The 17,052-nt window shown below is 42.9% G+C and overlaps 1 protein-coding gene and 2 non-coding genes across 4 annotated transcripts in view; 2 read left to right on the top strand and 1 right to left on the bottom strand.

Annotated features, from left to right (window-relative positions):
- Window positions 1–431: 431 nt before the first annotated feature.
- On the bottom strand, window positions 432–505 carry Trnat-ugu (transfer RNA threonine (anticodon UGU)). The gene has a single exon. It is a non-coding gene; the product is annotated as a tRNA-Thr (tRNA).
- A 139-nt stretch (window positions 506–644) lies between these two features.
- On the top strand, window positions 645–719 carry Trnat-ugu (transfer RNA threonine (anticodon UGU)). The gene has a single exon. It is a non-coding gene; the product is annotated as a tRNA-Thr (tRNA).
- Window positions 720–2,554: 1,835 nt separating this feature from the next.
- The window catches only part of LOC126266902 (synaptic vesicle membrane protein VAT-1 homolog-like), a 28,421-nt gene continuing 13,923 nt past the window's right edge, over window positions 2,555–17,052 (top strand). The window contains exons 1-5 of one of the 2 annotated variants that reach the window (XM_049971573.1): window positions 2,555–2,636; window positions 4,469–4,521; window positions 7,501–7,575; window positions 9,276–9,467; window positions 9,545–9,755. In XM_049971573.1, coding sequence (XP_049827530.1) covers window positions 2,621–2,636; window positions 4,469–4,521; window positions 7,501–7,575; window positions 9,276–9,467; window positions 9,545–9,755 — 547 coding nt within the window. In that variant the 5' untranslated portion in view covers window positions 2,555–2,620. The remainder of the gene's footprint in view (window positions 2,637–4,468; window positions 4,522–7,500; window positions 7,576–9,275; window positions 9,468–9,544; window positions 9,756–17,052) is intronic. The other variant, XM_049971574.1, reaches the window with a different exon arrangement.

The raw sequence follows: 17,052 nt of genomic DNA on the forward strand, positions 1-17,052 counted from the left end.
CTAGAATCAGAGACACTTCGCGGGATTAGCCGAGCGGTCTACGGCGCTGCAGTCATGGACTGTGCGACTGGTTCCGGCGGAGGTTCGAGTCCTCCCTCGGGCATGCGTGTGTGTGTGTGTGTCTGTCCTTAGGATAATTTAGGTTAAGTAGTATGTAAGCTTAGGGACTGAGGACCTTAGCAGTTAAGTCCCATAAGATTTCACACACACCTGAATATTTTTTAGAGACCCTTCAAGGTACCCAACTGCTATTCTGACTTAATGCAAAGGATATACTTATATGGATGCGGTGTCTGTTCCTTCAGACATGTCTGAAAGAACAGACACCATTGATGACCGGCAGCCGCCTAGAACGAAATTAGAATTATGTATTAATACCTTCAGCTGCTGACGGGCGTTGATATGTATCAACAGGAACAGGAGAAAATGTGTGCCCCGACCGGGATTCGAACCCGGAATCCCCTGCTTACATAGCAGACGCTCTATCCATCTGAGCCACCGGGACTTGGTAAGAATGTCTTCCACCAGTAATGAGTGTGTTGGGTAGGGACACTACGAATGTAGTGTGTGGACATACAGGGTGAGAATGTGGGTCACGCGGGAGGCGTGCGCGAGATAGTCCCTGCAGTCGCGCTATCCTCTGTGCCCTCGGTGGCTCAGCTGGATAGAGCGTCTGCCATGTAAGCAGGAGATCCTGGGTTCGAGTCCCGGTCAGGGCACACATTTTCACCTGTCCTCGTTGATATATGTCAACGTCCATCAGCAGCTAAAGGTATTAATATACAGTTCTAATTTCATGCAAAAGAGTCTCCGCTCGTCCCATCTGTAATACTACCATTCTACTTTGAGCAGTGACGCCAACGTTCATGGTAACACGAAGTCTAGGTTACGTTGGAAACTCATCGTTTGACTGATAGCTGGCGAAGTCGACGAAAGTGACACGACAAACACGTAATGTTTTATGTGCTGCGCATTCTGTTCTTACATTTACGTTCCCCTTGTTTATCCACTGTTGCCTGATATTCCAATATGTCTGAAGGAATTTATAACAAGAGGGTTTCCGTCTAACACACTGATAGTTAAAATACGCGTTATTTTACGACGCCATAGCTGCAATAGCGGTTATTTTGTGCTGACGAATAGTAGCCTTGTTGAGGGAATGGTTATAGCAGCCGAATCGCATCGTATTCTTCACTAGTTTCGTAGAAAATAGTAGGCAGAATCTAAGGATCACAATTACGAGTAACTTAAATTGGAGCGATCACATAGATAATGTTCTGGGGAAAAGCTAATCAAAGACTGCGATTTTTGGCAGAGCACTTAAAAATGCAGCAGGTCTACTAAGAGATTGTTTACACGACGCTTTTCCACCCTCTTCTGGCTTATTAGTGTGAGTGAGCGTTTTTCATTGCGGCAGCTTGTCATCCGCAACCAAACGATGTCGATGAGAAAGATTTTTGCTGGGAGTTAACCTATCTTCTATAATGTAATCCAGTTTGTCGCGATGTTTTCGCGCCTATATTCGTTCTTACTTACGTCTTAGAAAACGTAAGATGACAAGCTATCTATAGTAATTAACTCACAAGTGATCCAGAAAATTCATGCACACCAAATGTAGAGGTATTTACAAAAAGAAACGGTCTATTGTTTGAACTAAAGATGCACATAATTTTATAATAATTTAACAAAAATGTTCACATTATAAAATAAATAAAAACGTAAACCCACTGATGATGCCACAGTGGTGCCGAAACATATTTGGGTGCTGAGAAAAAACGGTGTTTTGCATAACTGGCGGACCTCACATCCAACAAATTGAATAAATTGGCTAAATGGTTCAAATGGCTCTGAGCACTATGGGACTTAACTACTGTGGTCATCAGTCCCCTAGAACTTAGAACTACTTAAACCTAACTAACCTAAGGACATCCATGCCCGAGGCAGGATTCGAACCTGCGACCATAGCAGTCGCGCGGTTCCGGACTGCGCGTCTAGAACCGCTAGACCACCGCGGCCGGCTTGAATAAATTGAATTTAGAAAAAACTACTGTTAGAAAATGAGATTGATCTTCCATAACTGATTGTTTATAAAACGAAGGTCGTGGGTTCTGGCCCCTTGTCGAAAACGAATATGAGTTTTTTGCAAATATTAAATCGAGTGAATTAATAATTCGACATTGAAATGTGGGCGAAAAAAGGTGAAGGTATCACCGCGCACTTCTTCCTGTATGGGTGAGTGCAATTAATTAATTAAATGCTATTTGCTTACTAAGAAGGTGAGCTTATTAAATTGTCTCTTTCGAAGAAGCTTGGAGATTTTAACTCGCCGAATACAGGAAACTGCAATTTGTCTACACGCGGAAAGCATGTCATGCTATTGTAGGCGGTTTACGGAAAGGCTTCAATGCTAGAACGCTTCTACGTTGGACGAACATTTTCTTAATTCTGGCTAGCTGTTTTTCCTTCAGGCGAACAACGAGTTGTGGTCTTTGGTCACGTGACGTAGCGCCTGCCAATAGAAAGAGGGCCTCCATGCTACGCTGTTCCGCCTTGCCTTATTCCACCCAGTGCTGAGGTTATTCTCCGCTGTTACGACCGAGCGTTCGCTGCGACTATACGGATGGCTGTCATGGAAGGTGATACAATAATGTGTGGATTGCGTAGTAATACTTATGTTCTTGATGCTTTTATTGTAGACAATATCATTGTGTCCTGATGACAGAAACGCTATTTCATGAGGAGGTCGTCATTGTACATACGCACATTTTTCCCGTAAAAACGGCGTTACGTTAATGTCGTCTTACGAATAATTACTGCGGCTGTATAAACAGGCAGACACTAGGTAGTGCATATGTTTGAGGAGTTAAACGAAAAACCTAAGTAACGAATCCTGCGTACAAGGCTGACAACGTTACTTGGACTGCAAAGCATTACTAAACTAAAAAAAATTACTAATCACTCATGATGTTACTGCACTCGGCCATTACCGGTAATGTGCAATGACGTCATAGTAAAGTACAGTGGTGACTAAGGAAAACGCACCCCACTGTTACTGATTTAAGGTCAGGTCCATACTATCAACCCCCATTACACACAGATTGACGATAATCCGACCAAAGCACCCTGACTTCCAGGTGCTAATAAAGACCACCAGCAGAAAAAGGGGTATTTTGAAGTAATTTTCTTGCGTGTCTTTACAGCCATTTTGGGTATCAGTAGTCGATTAGGCATGTTTACAGCTTTTTCTTCTAAAACATTCCTCCATTCCTTAGCTCGTAAGCGTTCATGTCACTTATACATAGATCTCGTGACGAGTGATGCTCATGTTTTTAGACATTCCTATTTCGTTACGCTTTAACGTACTAGTGTGCTGGTACGAGGACTAAACCTACAGTGGGTTGTGGTTAAACCTTATCTATGATTGTACGGTAGTTTACCCTTTGAGTGGAATACAGTATATTTGTATTTTCTGTTCTCTATCGCGGGCTCGGTCGAATGCCGGAACGCATACACATTGAGCCCATACCTTCTGTTTTTGTATCGATAATTTGAGCTTTTTACTATGATGCAGGGTGTAGAATTCACACAACAAAAACCTCTTACATAGAGGCGTGACTATGGGGAGAGGATATTCTAAGAGATAACACCATAAGATGTAGAAATTTTCGCGTTGAGTGTAGGGTCGTGATACGCTGACAAATTGTAATATAAAGCCATTTCCGTGTAGTGTTGCTGGGGCGAGCATTTAGTTGTATGAAGCTGCCAAGACTTCTTTTTCAATGTTGCTGTTGTTAGCGCACAGCGAAATGAAATTGGGTTAATTGCATATAAAACGGTTGGTTTCAAATATCACTGCCACGCTCAGAAAAAAATTACTTTTGCGGGAAATGTAATGCAACTATTGATCAAAGTGTAGGAGGGTAATAGCAGCAGACATAGCTATGCTCTTAGTAAGTGTATACTTAATCAGCGAAGACATGTCGTTTATGTAGTGAACGAAGAACTGGATTAGTAAATCACCAGGAGTGTTCCGTTATATCTGCCAGCTTTAGTTACATTTTGTCTTGTTTCGGAACTTTCTCCTTCGCAGTTTACCAGTACTTAATATTCTAGCAACTGATGCATATTGGCTGCTTCTTACTTTTAGGCGTGTCCGTGGTCATTAAAATCGAACAATTCACTGAATTTGTTGCAAAAGTTCACGCATAAAAAAATAGTGAAAAAATTAAACCAGTGCTGCAGTAACGGATCAGTTTTTAATTGTAAAGATGAAACAGTTACTTAACTGACACGCAACACTCTCGGCATATAAACTTACTAAATAGTGAAACTTTATCTATTTAATCTTAATTCTCGTGATAATTTTATTAGTTAACCGGATCTCTACGTGCCTAATGAATCTAAAATAGTTTTCGGGGCTTAAGATCTGTTTTTTGCAACACTCATTAACGAAGTTTTTTTCCAACAGGTGCATCATACGCAATGGATTCCACTCCCATGCAGTACACAGCACCGACCGTGGTAAGATAAGTGTGGTCCCTGTGATCATCAGATGTAGTCTCCAGCACTAAGAATTGTTAAATATAGCTCTCCACAATACTTCAATCTGTACAAGAATTATCATGAAATAACTGTAGAAACAAAAGAGGTGACAATTATTGAACTGTATCAAAAAAAAGTAAATTAGTTAGAAACGATGGTGTGCACACACTTTATTCAACATGTAAACGTCACTACAGGTATTCGAATATAGATTGATATGTTTGATATGGCTTTTATCATTGGCGATGTTGTGGGGCAGACGAGGAGCGAAATTCTGCATGATCCCTGAAGTGTCAAAACATAGATGCTGTTGACCTCTTGAACGGAGGTTTTCAGCTCAGCAGCGGTTTTGGGGTTATTGATGTACACCTTGTCTTTAACATAGCCCCACAACCAGGAGACAGTGTTGGCCAACAGAGGCCCATGCTAGAAGCCTCTAGGTCCCCAGAGCCAGAATGCGGTTCCCAAGGTGTTCCTTCAGGAAATCACTCTCCTGCTTAGATTTCTTCGAGCTCCTTCTTGCATGAACCACATATTGTCAATTTCAGGGTCACTTTGGATAACGGGGATGAAATCTTCCAAAACCTTCACGTACCGTTCGGTAGTCACCGTACCATCAAGTAATATTGCAGCGATTATTCCGTGACTGAACATTGCACGCCACACAGTCACCCGTTAAGGGTTAAGACACGTCTCTATCGCGAAATGTGGATTCTGTCCCCCAAATGTGCCAATTTCGCTTTGTGAGGAACCCATCCAAATAAAAGTGGGCTTCGTTGCTAAGCCAAACCATACTAATTCCCCTCATGCCCGCGGCAAACCGTGCAGTTTGAAAGTCCTAACGTAAACCGTTCAGAAGTTACGATTTTATTTCTTACAGTTCAAAAATTGTCACCATGTACGTAAATTTTAACCTTCTTACCGTATTCATCTCTTGGTCTCCCTACAACTTCTACCTCTCCCATTTCCCACAGTACCAAATTACCAGTGCTTTGATATCTCAATGTGTCCTACCAACCGATCCCAAGTTGTTACAAAATTTCTCATTTCGTCACAGTACCTGTTCATCAATTTGGTTCTCTCCCACTATAATCTTAAGCGTTCTTCTGCAGAACAGCTTTCCAGAAGCTTCTATTCTCCCCCGTACAGAGCCACATTCCCAACACTTAAATTTATGTTCGATGTTAACAACTAATTTTTCAGAAATGCTTGTAGTACTATAGCCAGCCAATTTTTTATCTCCTCTACCTCGGCCCTCAGTTATTTTGGTGCCCAAATAGCAAAACTCATCTAACAATCTGAAACAAGTGTAACAGTTGTCGGTTGCGTGGTAAACAGCTAAAATTGAATCTCTGTGCAAAATTCGTAGAGTTAAACCTAGAGATACTGGACGTAGACTCTCATCTGTGACATAATGTGGCCTGAAGTAATACGTAAGCAAGCTAAGAGGAAACAGAATATTGACATGACTGATTTTCTTCTGTACGTTCTGCAGCGTAGGCCTTCGTAACAGCCCGCAGCGCAGCAGCAACGCATTTGAGTGCATGTTGTGATCATCCATTGTATAACTGTCAGAAATGCAACCAGTGGGCTATTACATAACATAGCTATTGTGACTTCAGTAGCCAAGAAGTACCATTTCGCTGTTATCCATTAATCCTCAGAAAGTATTTGCTGTTTTTCAGCAGTATTTCTTGTAGAATTTGAAGACATAGATCGTGCGCCAACATGTTGAGTATTTCAAAGCGTTTATGAAATAGCGCACTATATTAAGATAGTCAGGTTTATAAACTGAATATTTCATGGCGCAGCACTGCGCAGCCAGGTTCAGCGTTCTTAGTATGTATGAAAATCGATGTAAAAAAATTTCCACTTCTGAGAGCAAAAGAGCAGAAGTACTTACTCTCCAGCAATCCTCTTTGCAATTAGCACATTCCTTAAAAAAAGTTGCATCCAGTGAGATCTTTAAACCTCTAACTTGAAGTTGAGATAACCTCTGCAAATCACTAAAAGTGTTGCAGCTGGAATCCTGATATGATCTTAGGATAATGGAAAAAACGTAGAAACGAATATTTGAGAAACACCATCCAATGTTGACAGACAAGACACGGTGTCAAGACATCGGGTATATCTTTCCCGGTACTGTAGTAAAAGGTAAATAGTAGAAATTTTAAGGGAGTGTTATTGTGATCCTTAGGTAGCTTCCCAAAATAACCCCCTGGAAGGGAATGACAGCGTAGTGAATGCTGTGATTCCAGATCCCAACAACGCATGCAGTGGATCGAGGAAACATAATGGGATAGCAGGCATTGGATTCTCAATTCGGAAGAACGGCCGCTCAAACTCTCGCCTGGCCATATACTTGGTTTTCTGTTTTCCTCTATCTCTGAATGAAAATGCCGTGGCGGTTTCTTTGAAAGGGACATAACGAGGTTCGGTTCCCCCAGAATGAATTGGGTTCCGACTAGTCGTAGACTGGCCGTTAAACTCTAATCTTGCTTTTTTACAACCATCTGTAAATAAAGTTTTATAGTTATGCATCTCTTCTAACTTCACGAATTTAATCGTGTCAATAACGAAAATTAATGTACTGAACGTAACTGGAATGACCAGTTAGAAATACCAGTAACAAAATTTCCATCCCGGAAAACCCGGCAGTTTAAAATCCGTAAACACAATAAAGATAATGCTAAACGGGAAGGATAGAATTAGTTAGAATCCATAAACCTTTTTATATGAAGCATCAACTAAAGTTTGAAAGTATTAGGTTGTACTGTTGTCACACATTTAGATATACAGCTGTAATTGCCAGGAAGTGGTTTGCAAAATATGTGTAGTCCTTGTGTGATGAATATCTACATTGTACAAAAATAAAAATCTTTCTTTGATATAAGTACGGCTTACGGCCATGAAGACAATTTTTTTTTGCCGAAGTAGAAAGATTTCTTTTACTTTCAGACGCCTGGACCCAGCACCGCGTTTTCATCGACAACGGTTCTTCTGTACGGGCATGGTGACTTCGATAAAGTCGCAGTGAGTACTTTTGACAGATCTTACTTTCTTCACATCTTCGATGATTCTGATGACTCGCATGTAAGGGTACATTATAACCTAGTTTAGTTCTAATAGCTACGCGTTGAGGAACACCCGAGGTAAAACAGCAATTCCTCGACGTACATGATACAGGTTACTGTCGGACAGGCTGCACATTTTTTGTTACTGCACTCCTTACTTCCATTCATCGTTTTCGAAAGTGGGAATGATTTACTCGCAGTCGCACATATCCTTATTTAGTTTTTAGCTTGTACATCTAAAACAGACATCTACGCTTGCTAAACATAAATATTTTCAACATTTCGCGTCCCTGTCAGCAACTGTATAAATATTAATTTTAATAACCAACAGCCTCAGTTGCACTGTTTACCTAAATTTACCTAGGTTTCAGGCTGGATAACCAACCTTCTTCAGAATAAAAGTAACTGCAGTTTGTCCATAGTGGACAGCGCAACTGAGGCTGTTGGTTATTAAAATTGCTCAATACAAACTACGTGGTATGGTATCTTTATGCAGAGCTCTTCAGTTTCTCACTGTTGTAAATTTGACTTGCATGCAGTTTGAATTACTGCCGTGTTACTCCACCGCTGTCAGTACAGATTTTCTTACGACTAACTAATTTTCACTGGCCGATGCCGCTCTATCCACTCACAAATCCAGCTTCTTACACCTGATTGACGAAATATTTTTCTATACGGTTCTTAATAAATTGTTACCACGTTGCACTTCTTAGACAAACCTAAGAGCCCCATAGATTGTGTCCCTATAGCTTTCTTTTTAGAGCAATGTCACCATTCTTCAGGTTTTGAGGAATTGTCCTTCTCTGCACACCGGGTGGTGGTCGCAATGATATCTTTTTCCATCATGTGTTGATCTTAGGATATGTCATTGTGTTAACTTTCCCCAAGCTTGAATATTGTCCGTTTTAGACGTAATACGATCCGAATGAAATAACCGCATGGACAATTTCAGCTGGTTGCGTGTCAGAACTCATTCCAATTATTTCCATATTCGTCTTCAAACAAATCGCGAATTGGAACAATTTTATTTTGGAACCCTTCCATTAGTCCGTGTTTTTATACAAAACAATAATTTTGGAAATGTGGACCCACCTTGGTGCAGAACACTTATATTTATTTCTCAAACTAGGTTCAGCAACAAATATCGCCATCAATGGTTTCTTTACTATGTTGCAGCAAGGTTTTAAGATCTTTGTCACTGTTTACCGCAAACAGTGATAAAAATCTCAAAACTGTTGTGACGTACAGCAAATAAGAATTAAAAGAACCCACTGATGATGGCGGCATTTGTTGCGGAAACTAGTCTGGGAAAAAATAACAAGAGTTTCCTATTAGGGTGGACCCTCAATTCCCGTGTTGCCGCATATTGGAGGTAATTCAGGAACTGGCCGTGTTTTTAGGTTGCACTTTCCCATCTGAAGCCTTAGAAAACTACTTCCATGGGGCCAATTCATAAACTGTAAACATTTTGACTGCTAGTTCCCATGGATTGTGTCGGACATGAAAAGTATGCCATTCTGACGTCTCGTCCATTTAGGCTGTAGACATTGCGTACATTTTGACTACTGTAGTTTTAGATCCTAGCTTCAACATTAATAACCAGGTTGATATGTGCAAATAACTTATCACTGACAGATCATTGTCTTAATGTGCTTCCAGGTTGAGGACACTCCAGTGCCTACAAAGCTTCAGGACGACCACATCGAATTAGCAGCTTTTTACCATGGACTCAATTTCACGGATAATTATTTACGTTTGGGCATAATTAGAAACCAAGACTTTCCCGTTATTATGGGAAGCGAATGTACTGGTATAATTGCGCGTATAGGAGCCAACGTCCATGATCTGCAGGTAGGAAACGAAGTGGTCCCTGTGTTTGGAAAATAAAAGCATTGACACAAGTGAAGAGTGATGTTCTTTCGTTCCAGGAGGGAGACAGGGTTCTTTGCTTGCGAATGCATGCTGGCCTATTCCGGCGCAGCCTCCACGTACCGCGGAAATACTGTTACAGGCTGGACGACCACGTGAGCCTACGCAACGGCCTCGCCTTAGGCCTCAACTTCGTGGTAGCTCACACTTGTCTGTTCGAACTGGGCCGGCTGAAGCCGGGCCAGGTAGTCTTCATGACTTCCGTCGGAGGTAAGTTCACCTGAGACCCCTACAAATGCACAAATTTATAGGCCGACCGACCAGTCTCGTGGTAATCTACTAATCCAGTACAGCGCCGCCCTATTGTTGTGATTAATCTTAAGTTAATTATGTTGTTTGTTCCGCTTGGTTTTACACAGCAGTAAAGAGAGCTTGTCCTTGCTGTTTTAGAGGCAATAAGGCCAAAAATGCGGAGTAAAAGCTATGAGCAAAGAAGTGGCTAAAGTAAGCACAAAAATTAACCCACTTTTGTTACTCAAGCAGCTGGGATCCGATTTCGTACTTCTTGAAGAAAGTGTGAATCATGCATTGTCGAACTGCTGAAAATCATCAAACCATTCATAACGAAAAAAATAGTCATAAGAATCTGTAAGCTGCGAGAAAAGACTGCTAGCTACTTAGATCACTAGCGACTGGCAGATGTTAAGAGGACCTGAAATTCATTGCAGTAGTATCCCCACAATTGTCAGCTAGAATGATTCCTGAAACCTGTGTTCAGACTCCACGAGCGGCCTGCAGGCTATCGACCGTGCTATGTCGTCACCCTTCGGGCTCTGCTACCTTCTCTCTGCCCTTGAGCGTGCCGTCTGTTCAGACTTCTTTCTCTGGGTCCCAAGTCGTGTGGGCATCCCAGGGAATGATCTGGCTAACCGTTTGGCTAAAGAAGCAGATAATTGCCTCCCATTTCCTTTCATGAAGCCAGCTGCGGATATGCAGATCTACGTCAAATCTCTTTTTGCCTGAAAGTGGAATGCCACCTCGAGCGCTACTGCTCATAGTAATAAACTGCACACAATCAAGCCCTTCTACTCCTCTGTTTCATGCCGTTTACGCTTTACGCATTAATCGTACCCGGATCGCCCATTGTTTCCTCCTACGTAACGACCCACCGCCACAATGTGATTGTGGAGCCAGACTGACGGTATCTCACATACTGATGGAATGTCCTTTCGGTTCTTCGTGTCAAGTATGGTCTTCCCAATTCCTTAAACTTAACATTAGCAGACGATCCATGGATGGTTGACCTGGTCCTCAGTTTCCTCGGTGAAAGTGGTTTTCATTCCGAGATATAAGGTTCTACTTCAGTCTTGAAGCAGGGCAGGGTGGTTACGTTTCGAACTTCCCTTAGTCTTCAGTCTGTGACCCCAAGACTGCCCCTCCTTTTTCCAGTTTCTAGCTTTGGTCTCACCTTTCATGACTTCACTGTGTGTGTTTACTGATCATTATTTTGTAATTTCACTCCACTGAATGGATCCGTTCACTTTTAGCAGACCATCTTATTTCTGTGACTCACTTCAGTATCGTGGGACTGATAACCTCGCCGTTTGGTCCCATAACCCCTCTGTTAATCGATTCCTGAAACCTGCAGCATGATTTATAGTTCACTCAAATGCCTCACGCTAAAGCAACATATATAAAACAAAAAATTTTCATGTAAACGTTATTAATGTAAGTTCTAGACACTCGATCCAAATTCGAACAACGGCTACACGTGGTGGTGGCGAAAATCATCTAATAAGTACAACTGACATGTAAAAAATTACGACTTTAGCAATTGCCATGGCTGTAAATAAAAAACATTGGTCTTCATAGCATGAGGCTTGGACATACGCTGGACGTTAACACTAATAAGAATGAAGCATGTATAGTTTACGAATTAACGTTCATTGAATGTCGATATTTCGATTTTTACATTTCATTTGAGATAAGTACACGAAATAAAATACAAAAGCAGAAGTAGGACGTCGTGCTTTTATCCTCAAAGTGCCACACGAAACCACTATGGATTCAATAAAAAAAAAGTGCTTCGCTCTTTGCTATACTCCTCGCATGATATGTCGTATAAAAATGACTGCGGTCTTTAAAGTTTCGTCCGCTTCACACTCTTCCATGTATATTAGAACAGCATTTAATCCCTTCAACTTTCGTCAGGAGGTTAGTGTGACAGCGCTAAGCAGGACATAAGTCATTGGGCATAGTGGTGATGGAGTCAGCTGTCGGGTGATCCTACTCGCCTGACATGCCGACAAGGAATGTTTCTCTCTGTCAAAGCGTTTATACATTCAAGTTGTTATCGGTTGGTCAGTTAGGCGATATATGCAGGGCCCTGTAACGTTGATGTATCCGATTTTAATCTAATAGACGGTATTAAGACCTATGTAGTCTATTTTACAACACAATTTTAATCCGCAATATTCTGAACACACTGTATCGCGTTGAGGTCATGCAATAGCGAAGCGACCTTCAGGTGCGAAGACGCTCTATATTTGGTCCACGCCACCTAACAGTTCCGTTTACGAGAGATGGTGTCACCTCATAAGGTCAGCATAGTCGGTCCAAAAAATGACTGAGCACTATGGGACTTAACATCTGAGGTCATCAGTCCCCTAGAACTTAAAACTAATTAAACCTAACTAACCTAAGGACATCACACATCCATGCCCGAGGCAAGATTCGAACCACCGACCGTAGCGGTCGCGCGGTTCCAGACTGAAGCGCCTAGAACCGCTTCGCCACCCAGGCCGGCAGCGTAGACGGTTGTGACTGAAATCATTAGAAATTGATATTTTGTTTAGTTGAGCTGTGATGGACGGAAATTACATTCGTCAAAATTACAGTAAAATGAAGTTAAAATTTTTGAAGTTTCCGAGTATCTTTATAGCTAGTTGGTAATTGGCTCACAATTAAAATCTGGTTGTTGTGGTCTTCAGTCTTGAAACAGGTTTAATGCAGCTCTCCATGCAGCTATATCTTGTACAAGCTTCGTCTCCCAGTACCTACTGCAACATACATCCCTCTGAATCTACTTAGTGTATTTATCTCTTGGTCTCTCTCCACGATTTTTAACCTCCACGCTGCCCTCCATTACCAAATTGGAGATCCCTCGATGCCTCAGAACATGTCATTCTTCTAGTCAAGTTGTGCCACAAACTTTTCTTCCCAATCCTATTCATACCTCATTATTTATGTGATCTACCCACCTAATCTTGAGCATTCTTCTGTAGCACCACATTTCGAAAGCTTCTATTCTCTTCTTGTCCAAACTATTTATCGTCCATGTTTCACTTCCATACATGGCTACACTCCATACAAATCCTTTCAGATATGACTTCCTGACACTTAAATCTATACTCGATGTTAACAAATTTCTCTTCTTCAGAAACGCTTTCCTTACCATTGCCAGTCTACATTTTATGTCCTCTATACTTCGACCATCAGTTATTTTGCCCCCCAAATAGCAAAACTCTTTTACTACTTTAAGTGTCCCATTTCCTAATCTAATTCTATCAGCATCACCCGACTTAAACTACATTCCATTATCCTCGTTTTGCTTTTGTTGATGATCATCTTAAATCCTGTCAACACACTGTCCATTCCGTTCAACTACTCTTCCAAGTACTTCGCTGTCTCTGACAGAATTACAATGTCATCGGCGAACCTCAAAGTTTTTACTTCTCCATGAATTTTAATACCTACTCCGAATTTTTCTTTTGTTTCCTTTACCGCTTGCTCAATATACAGATTGAATAACATCAGGGAGAGGCTACAACCCTCTCACTCCCTTCCCAATCACTACTTCCCTTTCGTGCCCCAGCCATCTAGTTTCTGTACAAATTGTAAATAGCATATGCGATTGCAGTCTTTCTCGGCGTATTCCATTGATGAAATCTTCTCGGGTTATCAGCCGAGTGGTGGCGTCGTCTTGTCGCAACGTTTCGATGAGTTTCGTACCCATCATCTTCTGGCGAAGTGTCGGGATGCTGTGTTCCACCTATCTATATAGTTGCTAGACCGTTGTCCGTCTCTGTAGGCCGGCCAATCACGCTTCTCCGGAAGGGAGTGCCGCGTCAGTGGTGGGGGAACCCGTCGCGGCCGGTGGTGGGGGGCCGCGGTGCGGCCCTGGCGTCGAGGCCCGGTGGCTATCCATTCTGTCTGCGGGCGCCGCTGCCTTCCGATCGGAGCGTTCCTGACGTATCATGTCAAGTGTGGGGTTCCACGCTGCGCTAACCTGAAATCCGCTGTCTCTGTTTACTAAATTGTTGTGCAGACGAATCTCCACTGCCTCTTTGAAGATGGAGTCCCAGAAACCGTTGGCGCTACACAGCTTCTTCGTGTTTTCGAATTCGAAGGTGTGTCCCTCGGTAATGCTGTGTTCTGCTACCGCGGACTTGTTAGTCTGTCCCAGTCGTACGTTTCTGATGTGTTCAGCACAGCGCTGGGAGATACATCGTTGTCTGCCCGATGTATTCCATCCCACATTCGCACCCAATACTGTAGATTCCTGGCGTCTGTAAGCCCAGGTGGTCCTTGGTTGAGCCAAGAATATCTTTAACTTTCCGCGGTGCGTGAAAGATGGTCGTTATTTAGTGCTTCTTTAATATTCTCGCGATCTTGGCTGTCGCCGGTCCGGCAAACGGCAGGAAAGCTACACGTTTTTCTTCGTCTTCTACTGGTGTCTCCTCCCGCCTCTTGTCCGCACGCAAGGCCCGTCCTATTTGTGTCTCGGTGTAGCCGTTCTTACGGAAAGTTTCCCGTAGATGTGCTAGCTCACGCGGCAAACTCTCACTGTCACAGATGGACCTAGCTCTTTGTACTAAGGTGGTTAGTACCGAGTTACGTTGTGCCGGATGGTGGCAGCTCCGAGCATTCAGATATAAATCCGTGTGCGTCTTCTTCCTGTAAACCGAGTGTCCCAACGTACCGTCCGCATTTGCCTCCCCTTCTTGGATATTTTGATCAAGAAAAATCCGGACGGTACGTTGGGACACTCGGTTTACAGGAAGAAGACGCACACGGATTTATATCTGAATGCTCGGAGCTGCCACCATCCGGCACAACGTAACTCGGTACTAACCACCTTAGTACAAAGAGCCAGGTCCATCTGTGACAGTGATAGTTTGCCGCGTGAGCTAGCACATCTACGGGAAACTTTCCGTAAGAACGGCTACACCGAGACACAAATAGGACGGGCCTTGCGTGCGGACAAGAGGCGGGAGGAGACACCAGTAGAAGACGAAGAAAAACGTGTAGCTTTCCTGCCGTTTGCCGGACCGGCGACAGCCAAGATCGCGAGAATATTAAAGAAGCACTAAATAACGACCATCTTTCACGCACCGCGGAAAGTTAAAGATATTCTTGGCTCAACCAAGAACCACCTGGGCTTACAGACGCCAGGAATCTACAGTATTGGGTGCGAATGTGGGATGGAATACATCGGGCAGACAACGATGTATCTCCCAGCGCTGTGCTGAACACATCAGAAACGTACGACTGGGACAGACTAACAAGTCCGCGGTAGCAGAACACAGCATTACCGAGGGACACACCTTCGAATTCGAAAACACGAAGAAGCTGTGTAGCGCCAACGGTTTCTGGGACTCCATCTTCAAAGAGGCAGTGGAGATTCGTCTGCACAACAATTTAGTAAACAGAGACAGCGGATTTCAGGTTAGCGCAGCGTGGAACCCCACACTTGACATGATACGTCAGGAACGCTCCGATCGGAAGGCAGCGGCGCCCGCAGACAGAATGGATAGCCACCGGGCCTCGACGCCAGGGCCGCACCGCGGCCCCCCACCACCGGCCGCGACGGGTTCCCCCACCACTGACGCGGCACTCCCTTCCGGAGAAGCGTGATTGGCCGGCCTACAGAGACGGACAACGGTCTAGCAACTATATAGATAGGTGGAACACAGCATCCCGACACTTCGCCAGAAGATGATGGGTACGAAACTCATCGAAACGTTGCGACAAGACGACGCCACCACTCGGCTGATAACCCGAGAAGATTTCATCAATGTAAATAGCATTTCGCTCCCTGTATTTCACCCCTGCGACCTTCAGAATTTGAGTGTAATCCAGTCAACATTGTCAACAGCTTTCTCTAAGTCTACAAATGCTAGAAACGTAGGTTTGCCTTTCCTTAATCTATCTTTAATATACGTCGTAGGGTCAGTATTGCCTCACGTGTTAAGAGATTTATACGGAATCAAAACTGATCATCCCCGAGGTCGACTCCTACCAGTTTTTCTTTTCGTCTGTAAAGAGTTAGTTAGTATTTTGCAGCCGTGACTTACTATAGTTCGGTAATCTTCACATCTGTCAACACCTGCTTTCTTCGGGATTGGAATTATCGTATTCTTCTTGAAGTCTGAGGATATTTCGTCTCTCTCACATTTTGCTCACCAGACGGTAGTTTCGTCAGGACTGGCTCTCCCAAGGCTGTCAGTTCTAATGGAATGTTGTCTACTCCTGGGGCCTTGTTTCGGCTCAGGTCTTTCAGTACTGTCAAACTCTTCAAGCAGTATCATATCTCCCATTTCGTCTTCATCCTCTACCATTTCCATGATATTGTCAAGTACGTCGCCCTTGTATAGACCCTCTATATACTCCTTCCACCTTTCTGCTTTCCCTTCTTTGCTTAGAACTGGGTTTCCATCTGAGCTCTTGTATTCATACAAGTAGTTCTCTTTCCTCCAAAGGTCTCACTAATTTTCCTGTAGGCATTATGTATCTTACCCCTAGTGAGATGTACCTCTATATCCTTACATTTGTCCTCTAGCCATCTCTGCTTAGCCATTTTGCTCTTCCTGTCGATATCATTTTTGAGACGTTTGTATTCCTTTTTGCCTGCTTCATTTACTGCATTCTTATATTTTCTCCTTTCATCAATTAAATTCAATATTTCTTTTGTTATCCAAGGATTTCTACTAGCCCTCGTCGTTTTACCTTGTTGCTCCTCTGCTTCCTTCACTACTTCGTCCCTCAAAGCTACCCATTCTTCTTCTACTGTATTTCTTTCCCCCATTCCTGTCAATTGTTCCCTTATGCTCTCCCTAAATCTGTAAAACTTCTGGTTTAGTCAGTTTATCCAGGTTCCATCTCCTTAAATTCCCACCTTTCTGCAGTTTCTTCAGTTTTAATCAACAGTTCATAACCAATAGATTGTGGTCAGTCCACATCTGACCCCTGGAAATGTCTTACAATTTAAAACCTGGTTCCTAAATTTCTGTCTTATCATTATATAATCTATTTGAAACCTTTCAGTATCTCCAGGCTTCTTCCATGTCTGCAATCTTCTTTTATGATTCTTCAACCAAGTGTTAGCTATGATTAAGTTGTGCTCAGCGCAAAATTCTACCAGGCAGCTTCCTCTTTCATTTCCTAGCCCCAATCCGTATTCGCCACGTTTCCTTCTCTCCCTTTTCGTACTACCGAATTCCAGTCACCCATTACTATTAAATTTTCGTCAACCTTCACTATCTGAATAATTTCTTTTATTTCATCA

The sequence above is a fragment of the Schistocerca gregaria genome, chromosome 4 (genome assembly GCF_023897955.1).
Source record: "Schistocerca gregaria isolate iqSchGreg1 chromosome 4, iqSchGreg1.2, whole genome shotgun sequence".
Taxonomy (NCBI): Eukaryota; Metazoa; Arthropoda; class Insecta; order Orthoptera; family Acrididae; genus Schistocerca; species Schistocerca gregaria.